This window comes from Saccostrea cucullata, unplaced genomic scaffold, assembly GCF_032062105.1.
Source record: "Saccostrea cucullata isolate Sc308-1 unplaced genomic scaffold, CSIRO_AGI_Scuc_v1 ctg3133, whole genome shotgun sequence".
Lineage (NCBI taxonomy): Eukaryota > Metazoa > Mollusca > Bivalvia > Ostreida > Ostreidae > Saccostrea > Saccostrea cuccullata.
In genome coordinates, this window is record NW_026933287.1 from 34,924 (window position 1) to 56,460 (window position 21,537).

The following is a 21,537-nucleotide window of genomic DNA, read 5'->3' on the forward strand; positions in this document are numbered from 1 at the left end:
AAAATAATTGACATGACCGTTATTTAAATATTCTTGGAAGACAGACATTTCTGCCGAATTCAGTTTTGAGATTTTTTTTAAAATGTGTCACTCCGACTACAAAGTATGTGCATTTTGAGGAATGTAACTGTTTTATAATTATGTTGTTACAGGAAGTATTTCGAGATTTCAGTATCCCTGCCTGAAAGTCTAGGTATTTTATATGTATATATACATGTATATAAATAATTTCTGTAGGTGAATTTGGGAGATAATTTTAAAAGCTAGGGTAGGGATACTTGACACTGGTTGAATACGGATAATTATTACATGTATTTATTCTTTTGTATATTGAACTCTCTCAATCTCTCTCTCTCTCTCTGTCTGTAACCACCCGTTGGGGCAATGATAAGTATAAAATCCTACGCACTTTGTGCTGTACTATTTATTATGGCTTAGGACAGATCAAGGATTTTTTTCAGGCGGGATGTCGAAACTTCATAAATTGAATAATAATTTTACTTTTGACAGGAAATTAACCCAAACGCCCATATTGAAAGAGAAACTAGACGTACATGAATTATGAGCAATGAGTTCACTAAATGATACCCCCTGCCTCCCATATGGTTATAATGGCAAAGTCCATATTTCGATAAACCCATACGTGTCAGATCAAAAAGTAAAATAGGAGGTGCATAATGGTAATCTGTAATAAACTTGAAGATTCTTTGAAAGTTTCATTAAATTTCTCTAAGTGGTATAAGAGGATTTGCGGATAAGAGATGGGTACCCCAAAGCGTAACAGACAGACGGACGGACATAACCTCCCACTTTTCAGGCGGGAGATATAATAAACGTGAAATATACATCACAGGAATAGGAACATTGGGAACTTTCTCGAATACCTTCTCAAACATATGTGTTGAACTTGGACAACAGACAAGAGAATTTTTAAAAAGCTAGTTTTTGGTAGAATGTGGAATTCTCACGAGGAGTTCACTCTCTCTTCTTATATGCTTTTTCTAATAATCATAAATTATTTATGTCTAGAAATTTAATTCACATTAAATTCTATTTTCATTATTATTGTACCACAGATTCAAACTCGTTTATTATACCCCACGCGTGAGGTATAATGTTTTTGAACTGTCAGTCAGTCAGTCTTGTTTTTTTTTTTTTCGTCAGCGCAACTTCTCATAAACCACTGTACAGAATTTTGTCGAACTTTGCAGATATTTATAGGAGAAAATGTGTGTGTTGATTTGCACATAACCAGGAAATTCCTCATTCTTTATTTTTCGGGAATTTCCGCACTTTTACATTTAGATTTTGGCCATATCTTGAATATAGAGGTGAGCAGTTTGTCAGCGCAACTCCTCATAAACCGCTGCACACAATTTCGTCAAACTTTACAGATATTTAGGACACAATGTGTATAGATGTGCATATTACAAGGAAATTACGATTCCTTAATTTTTTTTTCTGGGAAAATCACTTCGACTTTTGGGGGAGCGTGGGGTATGTGAACGTGCTCACTTTTTCTTTCATAGTGCATAAAATTATAAACAACTTTAAATCAAATTATATTAGGTCTAATAAAGCCAATACACAGTATTTATTTGATAATAATTGATAATAAAAAAAATCCATTCTGTTTCAGACGTTTTTCTTACATTATTTTTATGAAAGTGTTATGCATGTTTTATTTCACCCCCCCCCCTTTCATATCACGGGAAAATATCTTCAAAAGGTGAATGATTCGCAATAATGCCTGCTTTTTTATGAATTCGATGAAGTTAAACCATGTACTTAATCGTAAATTTTATTTACAACATGTACAGACAAGCGTAATGTTTATTTTTGAAAAAATTACTTTTTTTTTCAATCAACCCCACTGAGCTTTCAACCTTTGATATTTTCCCTGACTACGGTAAATAAAATGATCGGCATGGGCCACGTGTGTCCAAGCATCTTTCACTGTTGAGTTAGCAATGGATTACATGACTTCTGAGATGCATTTTTCAATAAAAGTAAAATAGGATAATTCTTTCGATATGTGCACATTCCTGTAACGATAGCAGTAGTCAGGTAAATGTTTTTATCACTGCGCTTGACGCGTTTTCTCGACCTGCATGGGTGTTTGGTGTACATGTATGTATTCCGTGTTAGGTTATCTTCTATATTGCAGCAAATGCATTAAAAAAAAATTTAATTCTCGGTATAGTTCTATATTTTTTTTTTTTGAATTTTTACTTTTCAAACATGTATTTGGTCAGTTTATGGACTTCTAAAAACTTTGTTATCGGAGATGTGTACATGTCGACAGTCAGGCTAGAAAATCACTCAAGTGAAGCAATCGTACAAGGCTATATATAGCAGGTACAGGTGACCAAAAAATTTCAATAAAATATGGCGGAATCGAAGAAATATGGCGGAAAAAGGCGTACAGGAATGTAGTAAGTCGTACAAAGATGAAAAATGATGGCTTTTTAAGAATTCATGTCAGCTTTAAGAAAAAAAATCCTTTCTCTTGGATTGTCAAGATCTAGCGGTTTTGAATTTTTCTTTTGCCCTTGTCACAAGCGGGCGAATTTAAAACAAGACGGGTTCCGAAAATTCCGTAAGAATTCTTAAACCGAACTGTGAGTGTGACTGAGCGAATTTAACGGGGCAAAATCACCCCTACTAATGTGTTCGGAACCTTTTATTTGTCGGTGTTCTGCATATTATAAAACCCGATGAGTTCAGAGTAGCTCTGACATTGGCTCTGGCGAGAGCTAGCGAGACTTCAGCGAGATAGAGTAAATTATTCACGGAAATGTGGCTAGGAAGTGACTAGCACGTGGAGACATGGTAAACAGAAAAGTTATGTTGTGTTTTAGTTTTCACCACCCTATAATATCATTCTGTAGAAATGTACTTCAATCGATCTTTCTTGAATTCATTCAAGTTTAAATTATTTTAAAGTTTTTTCTATGATACAATTTTCTGCTGTCATGAATTAGAATTTTTTTTAGACAAATATTTTGCATGGGAACCGGGACTATATTTTTTGGCGTCAGATTAGCAAATGGGGCACCAATGTGACTTTAACTGACAAATCAGATGAATGATAATTGCATTATGGGTTACTATACGAATACTACAGGAATTTTACGCTTGATAAATTCCTTTATTGCACTATGTAATAGTGAGATCATATGAAGAGAAATCTTCGTCACGAAGAATGGGCGGAGCGAAGATTTCTCTTCATATGATCTTACTGACTTAGAACAGAACCTCAGCCAATCAAATGAATGGATTAAAAATAAACTCCTCCCACGGCTGTGTCATATATAAGGCTCAACTTGACCGCTCGTTGTACATATCGAGCACGCAAACAATATCGAACACACGCGGTTTCAGAATGTACTCCCAACCTATTCAGGTTAGCACGGGATTTTATGAAATAGCTTGCATCAGGCACGTAGCAACAGGGTGGGTGGGGGTTGGTTGGTTCCAGACATAACTTTTACTATCGAAAATGTTCATTGAAAGGCTGACCCCCCCCCCCCTTGCCACTTTTTACTACAGTATATGAATATGAAGGTAATGTAGTTTTGTACGGGGTTAAATGGAACTGGAAGAAATTGGTATTGAAAAAAACGATGCCATGTAAGTGATTAACTGGGGAAATGGTATGGGGAAGATATTAAAGCTACTGAACTAATTAATATCCTTGTAACAAGATTCTATATTTTTGAAAAATGATTGTGTTAAGATGACTAGACCCTATTCAGCAGGATTGGGTATCGCTGTCTAGGGTCAAATAAAAATTTGATGAAAATTGTGACTTAAATCTGTATTCGAAGACAAGGTTCATCTCTTATATACATGACGATGGTTGTATTTTCTGTATGTACCGAAATGTGAAAAAAAATAATATTCAGAAAGGCGGCAAAAGATTACATTGGAAAAAAAGTGTAGCAAGGCCTAGAAAGTTTAAATATCATTGTAAACAGCACGTGGCTTTGAATATTTTCTTTTTGTGTGCTAAACAAAAAACAATGAAGACACACCCATATAACTGTCAACTGAACCAATCAGACACCGTTAAATATACTCTTCAAAAAAAGAAACGCATCGTGGAATTTTAGTGACACATTGAACATAAAGATTATTTAGTAAAATAATGTATTGATAAAACAGAAATGTGGTAAGCAACAGGAATACTATCTAAATGTCATAATTACTCAACACTTTTAAAATTATAGCCAGTTTAAGACCATTAAAGATCAATATCTGGTATGCCCCCCCCGCAGACAAAAATGACAGCCACAAACGGCATCTAATGGAAGCAAATGTGTGTAATAAAAACTGCATAGGAATACTCTCCCACTCCAAATGTAGAACTTTAGTCAGCTGTTGCAGAGTCTGGGGATGCGATTGTCTTCGGCAAATCATGTAAATCCATTTTGTCCAATGCTGCTTGACTTGGATTAAATCTAGAGATTTAGATGACTGTGACTGAAACATGTTGTTGTTTCTTTGCAAGAATAGGTGTGTCAAATGAGCCATATGTGGCTGTGTATTGTGAGATTACATTACGGCTCTAGGATGCTGCAAAATTGAATGGGTGTGTGTAGGTAGAACATGGTTAGAGTACCTTTTTCCATCAAAGTCCATTGAATTCGAACCAAATCAATCTTACTTTCTTATACTACCATTTTCCATATCATTACACTACCACCACCAGCTTTTTTAATGTCCTGGAGGCAGTTATCTATCCAACCTTCATTAAAAAGCATTAGCACTCTTAAGCTTATAAGAGGCTTTCAGATAAACATTCTGGACTAGTAGGTTAACCAAAATGTTCAGCAGTGATGCTGTGGTCATACTCTATTCATCTGAGATCTTTGAAGTCGATATTTGGCGTGTTGTGGGGTCGGAACAACGGCATGAATAATCCTTTTGCAATAATTCGTAGTCAACTGAAAACGGTCTTGTTAGGTGATCTGTGCAGTTAAGGGATAGCTAATGCTTTAGATGACGTCCTTGCATTACGTTCATGCAATTTGCGTAATCCTCGGAGGTGATGCTGTGCTGCTGATGTCACACATAGTCTACCATATTTTTTGCGAACATTGGGTGTTCGATGTTAATGGTTTATGTTTTATAGGTTAGATATGGTCTATGTGTAACATTAAAACCTCTTGCAACTGTAGATTGCGGTACCCCTGCTTCCAGTCGCCCATTTTCCTTTTTGTGCCACGCAACATTCAGATGCAACAATTTAAGGATGCGTCATTTTTCAGATAAAACCAAATTCAAAATATCGAGAACCCCCGCTTTTGATAGCCCCTTTATACCTGAAGGAATTGCATCGTAATGCAACAAATGAAAATTGAGATCAAAATTTTGGGAAAAATTTTGCAAAATCAGGTCTCTTTGTCTGTGAGACTTGTAGAATAGCTGTAAAGTTAACAATTGCATTAAAAAATCATTCATTTCACTCGAATACATCGTATTCATACAAAAACAAAAGGTATGACAAAACTATCAAAAATTTTTAGGGCATTGTTCCTACTATGCGTTTCTTTTTTTGAAGAGTATATTTCAGAAACAGAAGAATTCTTCACCATGAAGAATCGATTCTTGGCGAGAAATAGAAGCATTTGATTGGCTGAATAAGTAGGTTATGTTCTAACGGTGAATACAATTGCCAGGTGGATTCCCTTGCCAACACACGTGATCACGAGTATACATGTATAGTTATGTAAAAAATGTTTTGTCCATTTAAACGCATAGGAGAAGCTGCTCGTTTTCCTTATCCTTGAATTGCTGGTGTTCTGAACTTGACACGAACTACGTATACATTTTATTAAGCATACTTTTCTCTATAGTTATTAACAAATTAAAAACGCCAGTGATATTATTAATAGTTTCTAATGTTTCATAGGAACATTTTATTTTACTTTGCACTCCATTGATATGATCATAGATTGACCTGAACCACGTGTTCGAAGTAACATGTATTTGGCGTTGCTCGTGGTAAGATCCTCTGTGCGCATTAATAGCGATAGCCATATAAGGCAAACAAAGGTTTGTCAGTGTAAATGATATTATACATTTTTTACACGCATCTCGGTCGCTAGTGAGCTGTAATTTTTGCAGTTAAGTATAAGATGTATTAATTGTTATTTACCACCCCCCCCCCCCCTTAAGCCATCCATTTGTTGAAAATCACGAAAGTCTTTCAGAAAGGTGTGCAAACACACATTTTTCACAGGACATGTTTCAGAAGAAACAGACTATAGCAATTCCCTGTTTACTGCCAATTTTATTTATAAAACCGGATCTACCCTATAACCTTTGAATAGGTAAATCTAAACCACGTGTCTTGAATTTAAATCACAATAACATTAGTAGGGGTGAAAATGTTAAGAAAGTGTAAAAAGGCGAAAATAACACGGGGCGAAAATAACACAGGGCGAAAAAAACACTGTCTACAGTAATCTCACTCTGTAGGTACAATAGTATTAGAAACTTTGGTAAGACATTTCAAAATATAGTTTTATAACATTGACATTGCATTTTCAGCAATATTTTATAATGAAAGGGAAATAACTCTTGCTTAATATTTCCGCCAAGAGGTACAGCGAAATCTTGCTATTTAAATCTTACCAACGCGTCAAACGAAATCCTTAATTGAAGGTCGTATGTAGTTTGTACTTTATTGGACTCTTCCCTGGAGTTGAAGAGTTCCACTAAATGAAGGACACGTGTGCAAGACTTTTTTTTAAAAAATGTGTATAGATTTGTACACGTCTTCTAAAGCAAATTTTTATGAAAAAAAAATCTGTAATTAACGTTTCGTAATTTTTTTATATTTTTCTTTGAATGATGCAAAAAATTTTACCCCATGGTAATGTCATCGTCTCAAGCCACGGTCCGGAGTCCGCATAAGTAGCTCTCTCCTACCATCGTCTCAAGCCACGGTCCGGAGTCCGCATATGTAGCTCTCTCCTAGAATGAGAGAGAATCTTACATTTTGGCCGTGGTTGGCGACGATGTGGTAATGTATGCTGATTTTTTTTTGTCTATGAATATCTGATGGCACTATAATCTTAAATCAAAAATATCTTGAAAATATATCAGTAGGTATAAGGTACCTTGCGTATGTTATTTAAGTATACGGATGAAAAATCATATGGGTTTCCTAATCATTTGTTAATTAACCTAACAACATTTGGGGATCTTAATTGCAGATCAGATCGACACTCGTGGACATGGGAGATATGAGGCTACAACAACAAATTAATCAAAAGAAGGGGGGGGGCTATATAAAAAATTAAGAGATGTTTGTATTGTTATCGTATAAAATTACTAAAATCGGATCTTCGTGTCACTGCAGAGTAGCTCGATACATAGATATGGGAGATTCGAACCTAAAACAATTAATAAGGAGGAGGGGCGGATGGGGGGGGGGGGGAGGTTGCAGACGCTGTATGAAACAATTCTACAATAAAATAACCTACAGCAAGATAATGTGCTTGTTTATAATTAGTAAAAGCGGAGAATGTGTACATAATACTTATTATAAACCTTAATTGCCTTAAAAATGTTCAGAAATCCTTTTCATAAAGTTTAAACTACACGTTCTAAATGGGTGAAAAAAAAAATATATAAATTTTTTTTTAATCTGACGAATCTTGGGATAACAATATTCCTTTATCATTTAATTTTATTGTTTCTAAACAAATATTTTTTTTTTAAATCTGACGAATCTTGGGATAACAATATTCCTTTATCATTTAATTTTATTGTTTCTAAATAAATATTTAATAAATAAATAAATATTAAAATGAAGAAATGATTTTAAAAAAAAAAAAGAATGATAAAAGGCAACAAAATTAAACAAAAAAGGAAAGCATTAAGAATACGAGGAATATTTTTATATTAAATGGCTAAGTGCATGTGATAAAAAAAAATGTAGGATGTATTTTAGTGTAATACAAAATTTTTAAAGCATTCTTCATAAATCTCCAGGATAAAAGCGTTATTCTAGAGTAAAAAAATGTATAGCAATAAGAATAATTTCAAATGAACAAATAATGAAATCTCGCTAATATTTTACTTCCGGAAACAAAGTATCTTGCGCGGGATATTTTAGATTTTATATTGCGGTTCCTTAGTTACCACAGTCGTAGGTCTAAAATGGCGAGTCAAGAGCCAAGAAGCCTATTTGATAGGGGTTCCCTATCTTTTCTCTGCTTCGAGGACGCATTCCCACAACTGGCGTGGGAGCGTGAAAGGGAAAGAAAGAGGGTAAGTTTTCTTTCATGTATATTATTACCTTTATATCACTATTCGTTCATACTCTGTTCATATTTGTTCAAACCACAGGGGCATCTTATCCACTCTGTTCTCTACTTCACATATAAAAATACACAAGGGAAGAATCGAAAGTAGCACACGATTTTTAAAAAAAGTCAAAAAACAACTTACTTGAGAAAAGTTACACAAATCCTGAAAGGAACTAGCGCAAATAATGTCCTAGTACTTATCCAGGCTAAAATATTCCAGATATATCCATCGAAAATAGCTTTTATCCAACTAAAACCCCAGCTTTCTGCACAGTGTGAATCTCTACGCCCAAGAAAAGATAACTCACCCGGATGACAATAGGGTAGTGCCCGAAGTCTTCCAATGGCACTCGGAAGGCCTCGGGTACTACCCTATTGTCATCCGGGTAGTTATATTCACACTGTGCAGAAAGCTGGGGTTTTAGTTGGATAAAAGCTATTTTCGATGGATATATCTGGAATATTTTAGCCTGGATAAGTAATAGGACATCATTTGCGCTAGTTCATTTCAGGATTTGTGTAACTTTTCTCAAGTAAGTTGTTTTTTGACTTTTTTTAAAAATCGTGTGCTACTTTCGATTCTTCCCTTGTGTATTTTTATATGTGAAGTAGAGAACAGAGTGGATAAGATGCCCCTGTGTTCAAACTTTAAATCTATAGGGGCCTATATCAGTATCGTTGAAATCGTCTGTTTAATACATTGACATTCTTTTTGCCTTAATCATAGACGTATCTTGGGAGTATTATATACAGCATAAACAGTTCTAATAAGTTTAGCCACAGTTAATTCATATATATGTGGAACAAAATTTTATTGAGTGCTTGAGATTTCAATTTGGAGTTGAAAGAATCTAGTTACATAGCATACGACCCTCTTAACACGGGATGTAGCAGCACGCCAGCAGCTTCCTAGGCCTTCTTCTTTATGCTTAGCTACCTAATAATTTATAGAACTATCCTTCATATACGCATCAGCACCAGGTAGAAAGACAGACTCTGTCACAGAGATCAAATAGGGCCTAGATATAGTAGATAAAAAAAAACAAAAAAAAACAAAAAAAAAAAAAAAAAAAAAAAAAAAAAACAACAACAACAAAACTTGTTATGAAATTGCTTAAAATCTGATTAGCCTTTGTCAATGGTAAAACTAAAATTGCCTTTCATAAATCTGTCAAGCTACAGTGTAACTTTCCTTTTGTTTATTTAAGTATTTTATAGTAAATTGTTTTTAATGTCTTTTGCTACATGTGTATGAAGACTTCTCTATTTCTATTCATGTACTTGTAGCTTCAAAATGCCAAGATGTGTGCTGAACCAGGGAGTGCAAAGTTGTGTGCTGAACCAGGGAGTGCAAAGTTGTGTGCTGAACCAGGGAAGCTTCCAATTACTAACAAGATTAAACGTGTCACACAATGGTTGGCTCATCAAAACAGTAGTAAGCTTCTGTTTAATTTTTTACAACTGGACACTATTACAAAACCAAAATATGTTTGCTTATATTATCTAGAATTGAAACAAAAGAATAAATAAATTGAGATTTTTTCCTGTATTCTGATCAATAAGATTTCCTTTGCTGTGAAATGTCACAGAAAAATTCTTACACCATATATTCAATTAAAACAGTTTCCACCAGGAATTAAGAAAATCAAATAAATAAATTATTCACAATAATACCTGTATTAAATTACCAAGAAGGCTATAATTTACAACAAATTTTAGGGATTTTTATGCCCCTGTAAACGAAGTTTCGGGGGCATATAGTTTTTGTCGTGTCCGTCTGTCTGTCTGTCTCTATGTCTCTCTGTTTGTCTGTTTGTCTGCAAAAAATTTAACCTTGCCCATAACTTTTGATTTAGTGGAGCTATGACTTTCATATTTCATATGTGTATTCCTTGTGACATGACCTTTCTTTGGGTACCACCAAGTTTAACCTTTTGACCTTGACCTTGGAGTTTGACCCATTTTTACATGAAAATTTTAAAAATTTTACTTTGGCCATATCTTTTGAACAGTAAACCTCAGGACATTTATTCTTCACATATGTAATGATTGTTAAAAGACCTTTCACTGGATACCAACAACCTTGACCCTTTGACCTTGACCTTGTAGATTTCCGTACTTGTGAAAAAACTTTAACCTTGGCCATAACTTTTGAACGGTAGAGGATAGGGCTTTCATGCTTCATATATGTAATCCTTGTGAGAAGATACTTTATTGGATACCAAGAACTTTGACCCTTTGACCTTGACCTTTGAGATTGACCTACCTTTAGAAAGCAAACATTTACCATAACTTTTAAGAGTTAGAGCTAGTGCTTGCATACTTTACATATTTGATCCTTATGACAAGACCTTACATTTGATAACAGTAACTTTGACCCTTTGAACTTGACCTTGGAGTTTGACCTACTTTTTAAGAAATTGAACATTGACCATGACTTATGCTCTACATAAGTATTTTATGTGGCAAGACCTTTCATTTGATACTAATTACATTGACCTTTTGACCTTGACCTTGGAGATTTTTGTACTTATTACAAAACTTTAACATTAGCTTACTTTCAAATTTCACAATTGTTTTCCAGTGAGAATACCCTACTTTTGGTATCAATTAATTAAATTTGCATTTAAGAAAAGCTTAAGGCCAAACAAATAAATACCTTTGTTTACTGTTACGTGCTGAAATAAAATAGGGTCGGTAGGTAGGAATTTTTTTTTATTTTATTGAATTTTTTTATACACAAATTCACATGAATTGGTTGAATTACAAAACAGTTTTACCATTGTATGGTGCCTTTATACTTTTGTTTGGCTTCAAATATGGGTGGTTTCTTGCCAACTGTCTTACAACTCAGGGGTGTGCAATTAAAAAAGTCAAGTACTAGCCCACAGGCTTGTAACAGCAATAAAGGTACTAGCCCGAAGTTAAAAGTGAGCAGTCCAAATATAGGGGCAAGAAATTGTAAAAACAAATATTGTAAAAAAGTTCATTGTTGAGAAAGTCAGGGTCCTAAGCCATCCATTTTAAAGTTGAAGTTTAAAAATTTTAAGAAATTATATTATCTTTTCTTTTCTGAACATATTGTACTAGCAGTGTAGCTTATCTAAAATGAAACAAAATCATTTTATTTTCATTTCAAACCATTAAATACAATTGATATATATTAAAGTTTAACCACATAACACTTAGCTATTAGTTGATTGGGGGACCGTAAATAATGGAAAGAGATAGCTGCATGTATTTACTATTAACAGAGGAATGGAGGATATTCGGATTAGGAAAAAACCGATCGTTTTTTGAAGTAAATAAGTCAGGTAGTACTTCAAAATGGATAAGGTTAAAGTAATTTAAGAACAGTTAGGGCATGTTACCTGGAAAATTTTCATTAGTTGGAAATTAAACAGCAAAACAATGAGTGAAAATACAGTTTGTATTTCTCATGTATTATATGCATAATTTTTATTTTTACTACCCCAAAAACGGTAGCACCGGGCATCAGGCGATGCTAGTTGCACACCCCTGCAACTGCCACGCAATGGTAAGCAAATTGCAACGAACTCGTTGGTGTTGAAATTGCAACTCGCTGGTTTTGTTTTTGTACTTTCAATTTCGATTTCAAAGATGAATGTAAAAGTTAAACTGACCGGCCAGTAACTTCCGGATTTTTACGACGAAAAAAAAGTTTGGGTCGGCGATGAAAATTAGGGTCGGTCGGGTAACCGTAAACAAACATATTTTTTTGTTACGCCTAATCTTTGCTATGTTGCCATATGGGGGCATCAGTGTTTTACAAACACATTTTGTTGTATCTTAATATGTAACTTTTTGCTGATAGTCTTCAGTGATCTGACATTCCATGTTAATTAAAATGTTTACTTTCACAATCAAAGTATATGGATATGTAGTTTATGGGAATCACCCCTGTCTTTCTGACTGTTTTTCTGTCTGTCTGTGAAATTTTCTCTTGGTCGTATAAGGTTGGCATAAGTGATATGGAAAAAAAAAATGAAATTTGATGTAATTATGTACTTGATAGAGATACATGTATGACTTTAGAACAAGGTCATTCTAGCAAGTTAACACTGACAATTTTCTTGAGGCCATAAGTTTTTAATTTAGAATCAATGCAAGCACACACTTAGTGCAAAGATTGCTTATGACCTGGGTCTTTTCAAAGTTGTTAAGACATTAGTTCAATATGCAAACTGCCAAAAAAGTGTGATTAGCCTTCAATTTCAAGTAATTGAATGTATTTAAATACATTTTCATGTATTTTCAATTACTTTTCAATTACATTTCAATTACTTTTCTATAGGCTATAAATTTGATTTGAAATAATTTAAAAAAATCATTGTAACCCTAAACTTATAAATGCACAGATTCCCCAAAAGTTTTTTTAAGGTCATTCTGACAAGTTCAAGGTCACTGGCTAAAAAAAGTATAGTGTGGGATATAACTTTGAGATAAAAATCCTGGAATCTCATTTAGCTTTACTGGTCAGAGACCAGAAAAGCTTATGGGATGGTAAGTCTCTGTTTGTCAGTCTGTCAGTCTTTAAACTTTTCAAATGCTACTCCTCCTAGAGTTGTGGTCAAATTTCAATAGAACTTGGCACAAAGTAGAAAACACTGAATGGTTACTTAAAAAAGAAATTTCTGTGTAGAATTTTTTTTAAAAAATGGTACTCCTCCAACAGTTTTGGTCTGAATTCAAAATGACTTGACACATAAGTAGACTACATTTAAAAGATACATTACTAATTGCATTGTTTTTTAATTAAGTATTGCCATGGTAGATAAAAGTAGAATTTTTGTGAAATTCCTTTAAATTGCTATTCCTTCCATATTTGTCTGATTTCAATATAATTTGGCAAATAAGTAGACTAAACTAAGGTACATAATTTAGTGCATCAATTTTTGATTTTAATAAAATGTGTTGCCATGGTTACTTAAATAGAAATTTCTGTAAAATTACTTAAAATGCTTTTTTTCTGCATGTAGAGAAGAAAATTTTGAAAGAAATGATGCATTTTCACTGTATAATCAATAGAACACCAGACCACCTTCCTCTAGCCTCCAACAATACCCCTCCCCCCTGGAGCCACAAATTTCATAATGTTACCACATCCCAACCCTCCACCCCCACCCCATCCCTCGCATTTAACATATGACTAGTATATTTATACCCCCCGCTTGAAAAGTGGGAGGGTATATAGGGATTTCCGTCCGTCCATCTGTCTGTCCGTCCATCTATTACGCTTTATCTCTTATCCGCAAATCCTCTTATACTACTGAGTGAAATTTAATAAAACTTTCACAGAATCTTTATTACATATTGCCATTGTGCACCTCCTATTTTACTTTTTTATTCGACACGTATTTTAGGTTTCCCATAGCAAAACATGGACATTGCCATTATATGTTTACTTATGACGTCACATATAGAAGCTTTTGGATAACATTTGATAGGACGAGTTTTTCCTCTTTACACATTACCGTAATTCTTTGATGATGCAAACTTTACATATTTATTCAGTTTACAAACAAGAATGTTGGACAAAAAATGTATGAATTACATCGGTATTTTGAGAAAATTGTCACCGAGCGCAGGTCTGATCAGGCTCAATATTTTGATATAATGTGTATAATGATAATATTAATGAAATATGTAAATATTGTTCCTGAACAAACTTTTAAAGCTAAAATTGTTGAAATTTTGTCCATTTTGTCCTCTTTCTTAAAATGATATAAAATCGGACTAGTTTGTGACGTCATAAAAACGAAAATTGTCAATATTAAAACTACTTTGAAACTATAGTATGTTATGTAAATTTATATTTTTCATACAATTTATAGAATTCAGCATATTTCAAGACTTTTTCAAAATTTGACTTTTGTGGGGGCAAAGATATGCAGTATATCGTATATAGTTCTTAATCATGCAAAGGAAGTTAAAATAGAGAGATGATGTTAATAGAACCTACTTGTTTTACCTGATGTGAAGGCATACTCGAAATCAATCTGAAATATCCTACAACATCCTTTCACAGACACTAACTTAGTTTCAAATTCTTGTTGCTCATCTCTGCAGAGACAAACTTTCTGATTGGTTACCTTGAATACCCATAATGCTCCTTGAGAGAAGTCTAGTATAGGGTAAAATAATTCTAAGTCCACACTTATTCTTGTGCATACCATACTGATCTTCACTTGTGAGTGAGGTAAAATTGAAATATTCACTGATATGTAGCTCATCTTTACTTATCAGTGAAGTATTAACGAAATCCGTTCCTCACTTATACTTACTTTGACTTATAGTACACTTATAAGTAAATTTTAAAATTTATAAGTGACTTATAAATTGCTAATAAGTGGATTATAAAACACTTATAAGTTTCCATTAGTTTTTTCTGTAGGGGACTTCTCAATAATTTTTCACTCATATGGAGACGCCACTTCTCGACGGTGAAGTGCTGATTATTTTGTCCTACACTTAGCACTGGCAACAAAGGCATGCTTAGTCATATTTATAAGGAAGCACCCTCTGATAGTGTAAATTTAAGTTTTTTCTTCAAGTCATGATTCGTAGGGTTAGGGAGGGGCCACAATGAAAGTTCAAACTTGTAGGGAAAAAAGTTAAACTTAGTTACATATGTACAAGATTCCTTTGTTAGGGTAGGTTAAAAATAGTTCAAATCATACTTCCTCTCCCTTTTAGGGCGGGTACTTGTAGATCGGGACCCCCACGTTTGCATTTTAGTTTTAAATAATTTTTGGTTTTTATTTTCCCAAGTCACAACACCCAGGTGAGCAATGTGGCCCCTGGGCCTCTTGTTGGACATAAGTTTGCATTTCTTTAATTTGCATATCTAAAATTTCATTTGCAGTTTTCTTGTCTAGAAAATTTTAGAGATAAAAATTAAACAAAAAATGTATTAATGGGGTAAAATGAATGTCATGAATAGTTATAATAAGCAAGAGTGCCTATTCGAAAAATGTAAATATATTAGCCCTGCCTAGATCAATTTACCAGAATTTAGTATTTTGAACCTTCTGGTAACTTTATTTATTTCTTCTGAAAGAAGTTGTTTCCCTTTGCTATTCACCTATAAATGTAGTTAATACTAAAAATAATGTAACTGAAAAGTTTAATTCAATAACAGATTATATATATTTTTTTTATTATTAAAACAAAAGTACTCTTTAGACCTATAAATGATACATGAATGAAAATGGGACGAAGATACTGTACCTTTTTTCATTATTAAATATTACGTACAATTTAATGAAATTTAAATACCAGGAAAATAAAAAAATGTTAATTTTTTTCAATACTGAAAATCAAGAAAGAAAAAAGAAATCAAATATATTCATAAAATTTCAATTTACATTGTCAAACATAACTCAAGTAACTATGACTACTGTTTTAGTGAATGTGGATGGAAACCGATCCGAAAACAACTCACCAACCCCTACGTCGGAAAGGGACACACCACCATGGTCAAGAAGGAATCACAGTGGGAGCGACACTTCCTCTACCAATTCAGTAAATTCCAGGAGCATGGGAAGGAGGAATATACAAAACGACAGGCCAACTCCTTCATTGAGTCGTGGAAGCACATCGTCCTCTCACTCAATAAAATCCCAGGATGTGACCAACCTTCAAAACAACAGGCCAGCAAATTCACAAAGTCGTGGAAGCACCTCGTCTTCTCACTCAATAAAATCCCAGGATATGACCAACCTTCAAAACAACAGGCAAGAACCTCCACTGAGACGTGGAAGCACCTCGTCTTCTCACTCAATAAAATCCGAGGATATGACCAACCCTCAAAACAACGGGCCAGCACCGCCACTGAGTTGTGGAAGCACCGCATCTTCTCACTCAATAAAATCCCTGGAAATGACCAACCTTCAAAACAAAAGGCCATCACCTCCAATGAGTCGTGGAAGCACCTCGTCCTCTCACTCAATAAAATCCCAGGATATGACCAACCCTCAAAACAACAGGCCAGCAACTATGGATCCTCCACTGACTTGTGGAAGCAGATCCTCATTGTCATCATCCTCCAGTTCCAGGAATCTAAGTAGCAAGTCTCCTCCCTCACCTCAGTTAAGGCACGGTGCTCAGTCAGGTTCGGCTGAATTTTCTGAAGGACACGACCTCCATTACAGCAATTTAGGGAGGTATATAAGAGAAAAATTTCATTGTCAGGAGATTTGTGATATGGCATTCAGGGTTGGGGACAAAATTATTCCTGCCCACAAAATTGTGCTGGCTTCTAGAAGCCCTCTCTTTGCAAATATATTTGAAAAGGAGTCCTTTCGTAAAGAAGCAGTCATCCCAAAAATTATAAACATCCGCGGAGTCTCAGAAGATTCCTTAATGGTCTTCCTTGAGTTTTTATACTCCGGCACAATTACCATCGAAGCAGACACTTTTTCTGATCTTCTCAAACTTGCCCGTGTCTTCAAAGTTAATGAAATAAAAAGGCTGTGCCTGAATTACATTAATGATGCCAATTATGAAGAATTACTGAAGAGGCTTCCCATGGTTAAAGACATAGAGGAAATGGATTGTTTTGCAAAAATGTTAAATGCAATTGGAAAGAACTTTCTTCAAGTTAAAGAATCAAGATCGTTTTTTGAAGTTGATAAGGAAATACTCGCCATGATTTTGGCTCAGGACTGTTTAAATACAAAGTCTGAAATGGATGTATTTACTTCAGTTACTCAAACGTGCTTTTAAGAAATATTCTTTCAAATATCAAAATAAATCAAAATACATTATTTCGTGGATACACCACCACGACTACGAAATCAGAATTCAATATTTAGAAGAACTATTATCTTTTGTGAGGTTTCCTCTTATGTCCCAAGCAGAACTGTTCAGGTGCTTTAAGATATTTCCACCTTTACGTAATAACATGAAAGTTGTTGAGATGATCACCATGGCCAACTGGTAAGTACTGTTAATTTACAATAAAATACAATACAATTTACAATAAAATAATCGGCATACTGTAAAATTTAATATAAATTTCTCCACGGTGTCATAATTTCATAGAATAACAACTTCTGCTCTGTTCGGGTATGATTAGTATATAATCCATTTCCTAGATTGAGAGTTATACATGTATATAAGATATACTTGAAGAATGCAGAGAGGAATTTCGATGGTAACATATTGACACAAGCGTGCAATACATATGAAAGTACCTCATTGAGAACGTTTTCCAATTACTACATAATATATTTGAGAGTTAAGAATAGACTTCTTAATTTGTACATCACAGCAACAGCAGCAATTCATAGTTCATAGAGAAAAAAATTAAGATTTGTTTGTTAAATGATAATTTTCCCATATTATGGCGAAGACATAGTTTCTCAAATAAAACAAAACGTAAGGGTCAAGGTCAATATTGTCAGTATCAAGAAAAAGGTCTAGTACTAACTGTTCAAAAGATATGGACAAGGTTAAAGTTTTTTTTTTTAAGTGGGCCAAACTCTAAGGTCAAGGTCAAGAGGTCAACAATATTTTTAAAAGCAAATGATACATGTAGGCCTTATCACAATGAATGCACAAGTAAAGTATGAAAGCCCTAGCACTAACTATTCAACAGTTATGGCTATATGTTGAAGTTTAGTTTTTTTTTTTTTTTGAAAAAGTGGTTTAAACTCAAAGGTCAAGTCACAAGGAGAAAAACTGTGAAATAGGGAGCAATAGCCTCACCAATTCAAAAGTTATGGACAAGGGTAAACATATTGCTGACAAACAGACTGTGCGACAGACAGATAGACAGGACAAAAAGTGTATTCTTACAAATTTTTGAATACAGGGGCATTAAAATGTATTGATCACACCCTAGGAACCACAATGGGAGAAATTCCTTTATTTGTATGAAATTATTGATCATAATTAAATGTGTCAAAATCATCAAATTTTCATCAAACCGTCAGATCTGTATGTTTGAACAGATTGGGTTAGTTTAAAAACATTTACTCCTTGCATCAGTCTTACTCTATTGAGCGATGTGGCCTATTGGTCTCTTGGTACATTACATTTGGAACTTGAAAAAATACTAATGTAGGAATCAAAAATTGCTAGCAACGAACCTGATTATGGATTACCAAAAGAAAAGATTAGCAGCGAAGAGTATGTAGTTTTTCTCTCTTCAAACAGTGATTGACAAATCATTTTTTGTTGATTTAACAAGGATTCAGACCTCCTATTCATTACATGAGGACGATCCGTTAGAAAACATGCTACCCAGGAAAAGGAATGAGTTAACAAGCAGCCAAAGTGTCAACAGCTACACAAAAGTAAGTTATCATCTTGTAGTGTTCATCCTTTTTTTAAAATTCCATGCATGAATGCCGTTTCAGTTTTTCTAGAATGAATTGTACGAAAGAATCATTTAGTGTATATTCTTTCTTTTTCTTTATGCAATAGACCAATTCTAGTACTGCTGTCAAGAATGAAGTAGAAGTAGAGATGTATCAAATGGATCATAGCATGGCTCAAGATTTCAATGCACATGCGAGATCTTCAACCAGCCATTATTTATGTGCTAGGGTTGAAAAGTACGAATCCCCAAAAAGTAAGTCTAAATCTAACTACATCTATCCGTTTTAACAAGATATCGATAAAAGTATTAATTCATGTATATCTTTTGAAGTATTTTACAAATATAAACTTCAAGTTCGATCTCTAGATGTATAGGCCTTAATAATAATAAATAGATCACTTAAGTTTATTATACCTTTATTGATTTTTTCCCTATATAACATTAAGTCATACTCGTACATGATATATGTGATTATTTCCCTTGAATCAATATAAAAGACTAATTCCCATGCGTTAGTTAATTGAGCAAAATATCCCTGCTTTGAAAGGTAATCCCAAGTTGTCCGTAATCCTTTAGAGTTTACATTTACAATCGTATGATATGTGAATGGACTATCTTTTTTATCCCCTTGTGTTAGTTCAATGAAATAATCCCTGATTTGAAATCACGCTGAATCCTATAAATTTTATGTTTGTATCGGTATAATAAAACAGTTAAAAAGTATACCATTGCGGTAGTAAACAAGATTGCAATTCCTCTTAGCCAGAATTATTTCTCTCGGCTTCACCTCAGGAAATAGTCCTGGCTTTGGGGTCAACTGGAATATTAACTCCTTCATTGATATAATCTAACTGTATAATGATCTTATATGGATTTCATATATTTAGGGAATGTGCATGTATATAGTTTACATATTAAAGGTGGTATTCTTCTCTGGTTTCTGACTACATGAAATATAAAGTTTGATTATATGTCTTATATATTTAGGTGTAGGAGATATAATTAAGACCATAATTTTCTTAATTTGTCACAATTGTACAACTTTAAATAGAATTGGTAAACTTCGTTTGAAAAATATAAGGGACTATATGTTTGGTGGAATGATGGTGTATGGTCTTCTTTTCTGCCTCTCAAAATCATTGTAGAACAATGAATTAAGTTTTAAGTTTTACACAATCAAAGAAATTTTCAAATGTAATTTAAATTAATAATAAGGGACTTGATACATATCTAATAATAAGGGAAGTGAAAACATATCAAATAAATAAGTTTTTTATAAACTAGAACTATGTCGGCTTTTATCACAAAATGCTTCAAATCTAAGAACAGATTTGAGCCAAAAATCAGTAAAAAGTGTTTTTTTTCTCCCTTTGTAAGTAAACGGTAAAAAATTTTGTTTTTGTATCATTTTGAATCTTTGTGACAACTTTATTATGTATGAAAATGAGGAAAATATAATATAGGAAGCATATAAAAATATATCCTAAAAATTTAAGAAATATAGAAAATTCGGATTAGCCAATATCCATTTTAGTTATATTATTTTTATGTCAATTTGGTAATATCTTCTTATAGGCCCTATATGATAGTATCTTTGTATGCAAAAAGAAAAAAAATCTTTTGAAATACAAGTAGGGATCACATGATTGGAAACAGTAATTTTTTATTCTTAATGTCCAGGGAAAAAGTAATGACCTCGACATGACCTTGCCTCTAATATTAAACGGTTAAATATAATCTCAATGATACCATCACTGGATGATATTGTCTTTTTGATTCTGTGAAAACTTCAACGATTTTTAAATACAAGAAACGCCCTCAATGATATACTTTAACTATAAAGTAATGTTTCATGAATTAATGTACATACCTAATTGATCTATTATTTCAATAAATGAGAATTATGAACTATAAAATTGTGAAAAATGACAAGAGAAAAGTCTCTAGCTAGCATTCAATTTATTTATAGAAAAGACATGTTCATGATTTTAAAATTGACTCATTTAACTGATTTTCAAAATTGTAGGCAAAACATTCACACGCAGAAAGATAAAAGACATCAAAAATGAAAACAACAGGTACGTAATGTATACATGTCTTTTTATATGAATAATATGAAACATGCTTTGAAAGTACCAAAGATTGTCAAAGTTAGGCGCATATACACTGTACATGTTGCTCAACATTAGCTACAGAACTGTAGCATTGTGGTTTCATATATTTATCTTTGCCATACTGCTACAGACCCCATCATGGGATCTTTAGAATATAGTTACTTAAGACTAATATAAAAAAAAACTATAATGCTAAAGTTCTGCAGCTAGCTCAACATATGCCGATACATATACGAAAATAAGAAAAAATACACTGGCGTTTGTTGAAAAGATTAGGAATATATGCTTTTCTTTCCTGGGGAATTATCCTGTTAGCTTTTCTTTTGACAGTTGTCCATCTGTTTGTAAACTTTTCACAATTTGGACCTCTTCTCAAAAATTACTGGGCTATTTTCAACTAAACTAAGCACAGATGATTTATGGGTGAGAAAGTTGTAAAAAGGTTAAAATTTTGGCCATTTGAAAGGAATTTTCCAGGGTTTCAGGAAAATTATGCAATTACTGACATTAAAATACATGATTGTACATAGATGAGATGGAAAATTACTTTTTAATCTTAATTGAATCAGATATGCGTTCACCAAGGGTCCAAAGGAAATTAAGCATAATTTAATTAAAATTGGACAGTTTTGATTTCTCAGAAATTCAATAGTCAAAATATGCTAGAAATGATTTTTGTTAGTAAACATTGATTTTAGAATTTAAGCCACTTCCATAAGGTGACATGTAAAGTCCGAAAATTTTTCCCCAA

The 21,537-nt window shown here is 33.4% G+C and overlaps 1 protein-coding gene across 1 annotated transcript; it reads left to right on the forward strand.

Annotated features, from left to right (window-relative positions):
• Positions 1-8,175: 8,175 nt before the first annotated feature.
• LOC134237923 (kelch-like protein 1) lies at positions 8,176-20,838 on the forward strand. The gene is made up of 7 exons (XM_062720066.1): positions 8,176-8,286; positions 9,612-9,759; positions 15,754-17,051; positions 17,113-17,285; positions 18,541-18,646; positions 18,777-18,924; positions 20,699-20,838. Exons 1-7 carry the CDS (start codon positions 8,176-8,178, stop codon positions 20,779-20,781), a joined length of 2,067 nt encoding a protein of 688 aa, XP_062576050.1. The 3' UTR covers positions 20,782-20,838.
• The last annotated feature ends 699 nt before the right edge of the window (positions 20,839-21,537 follow it).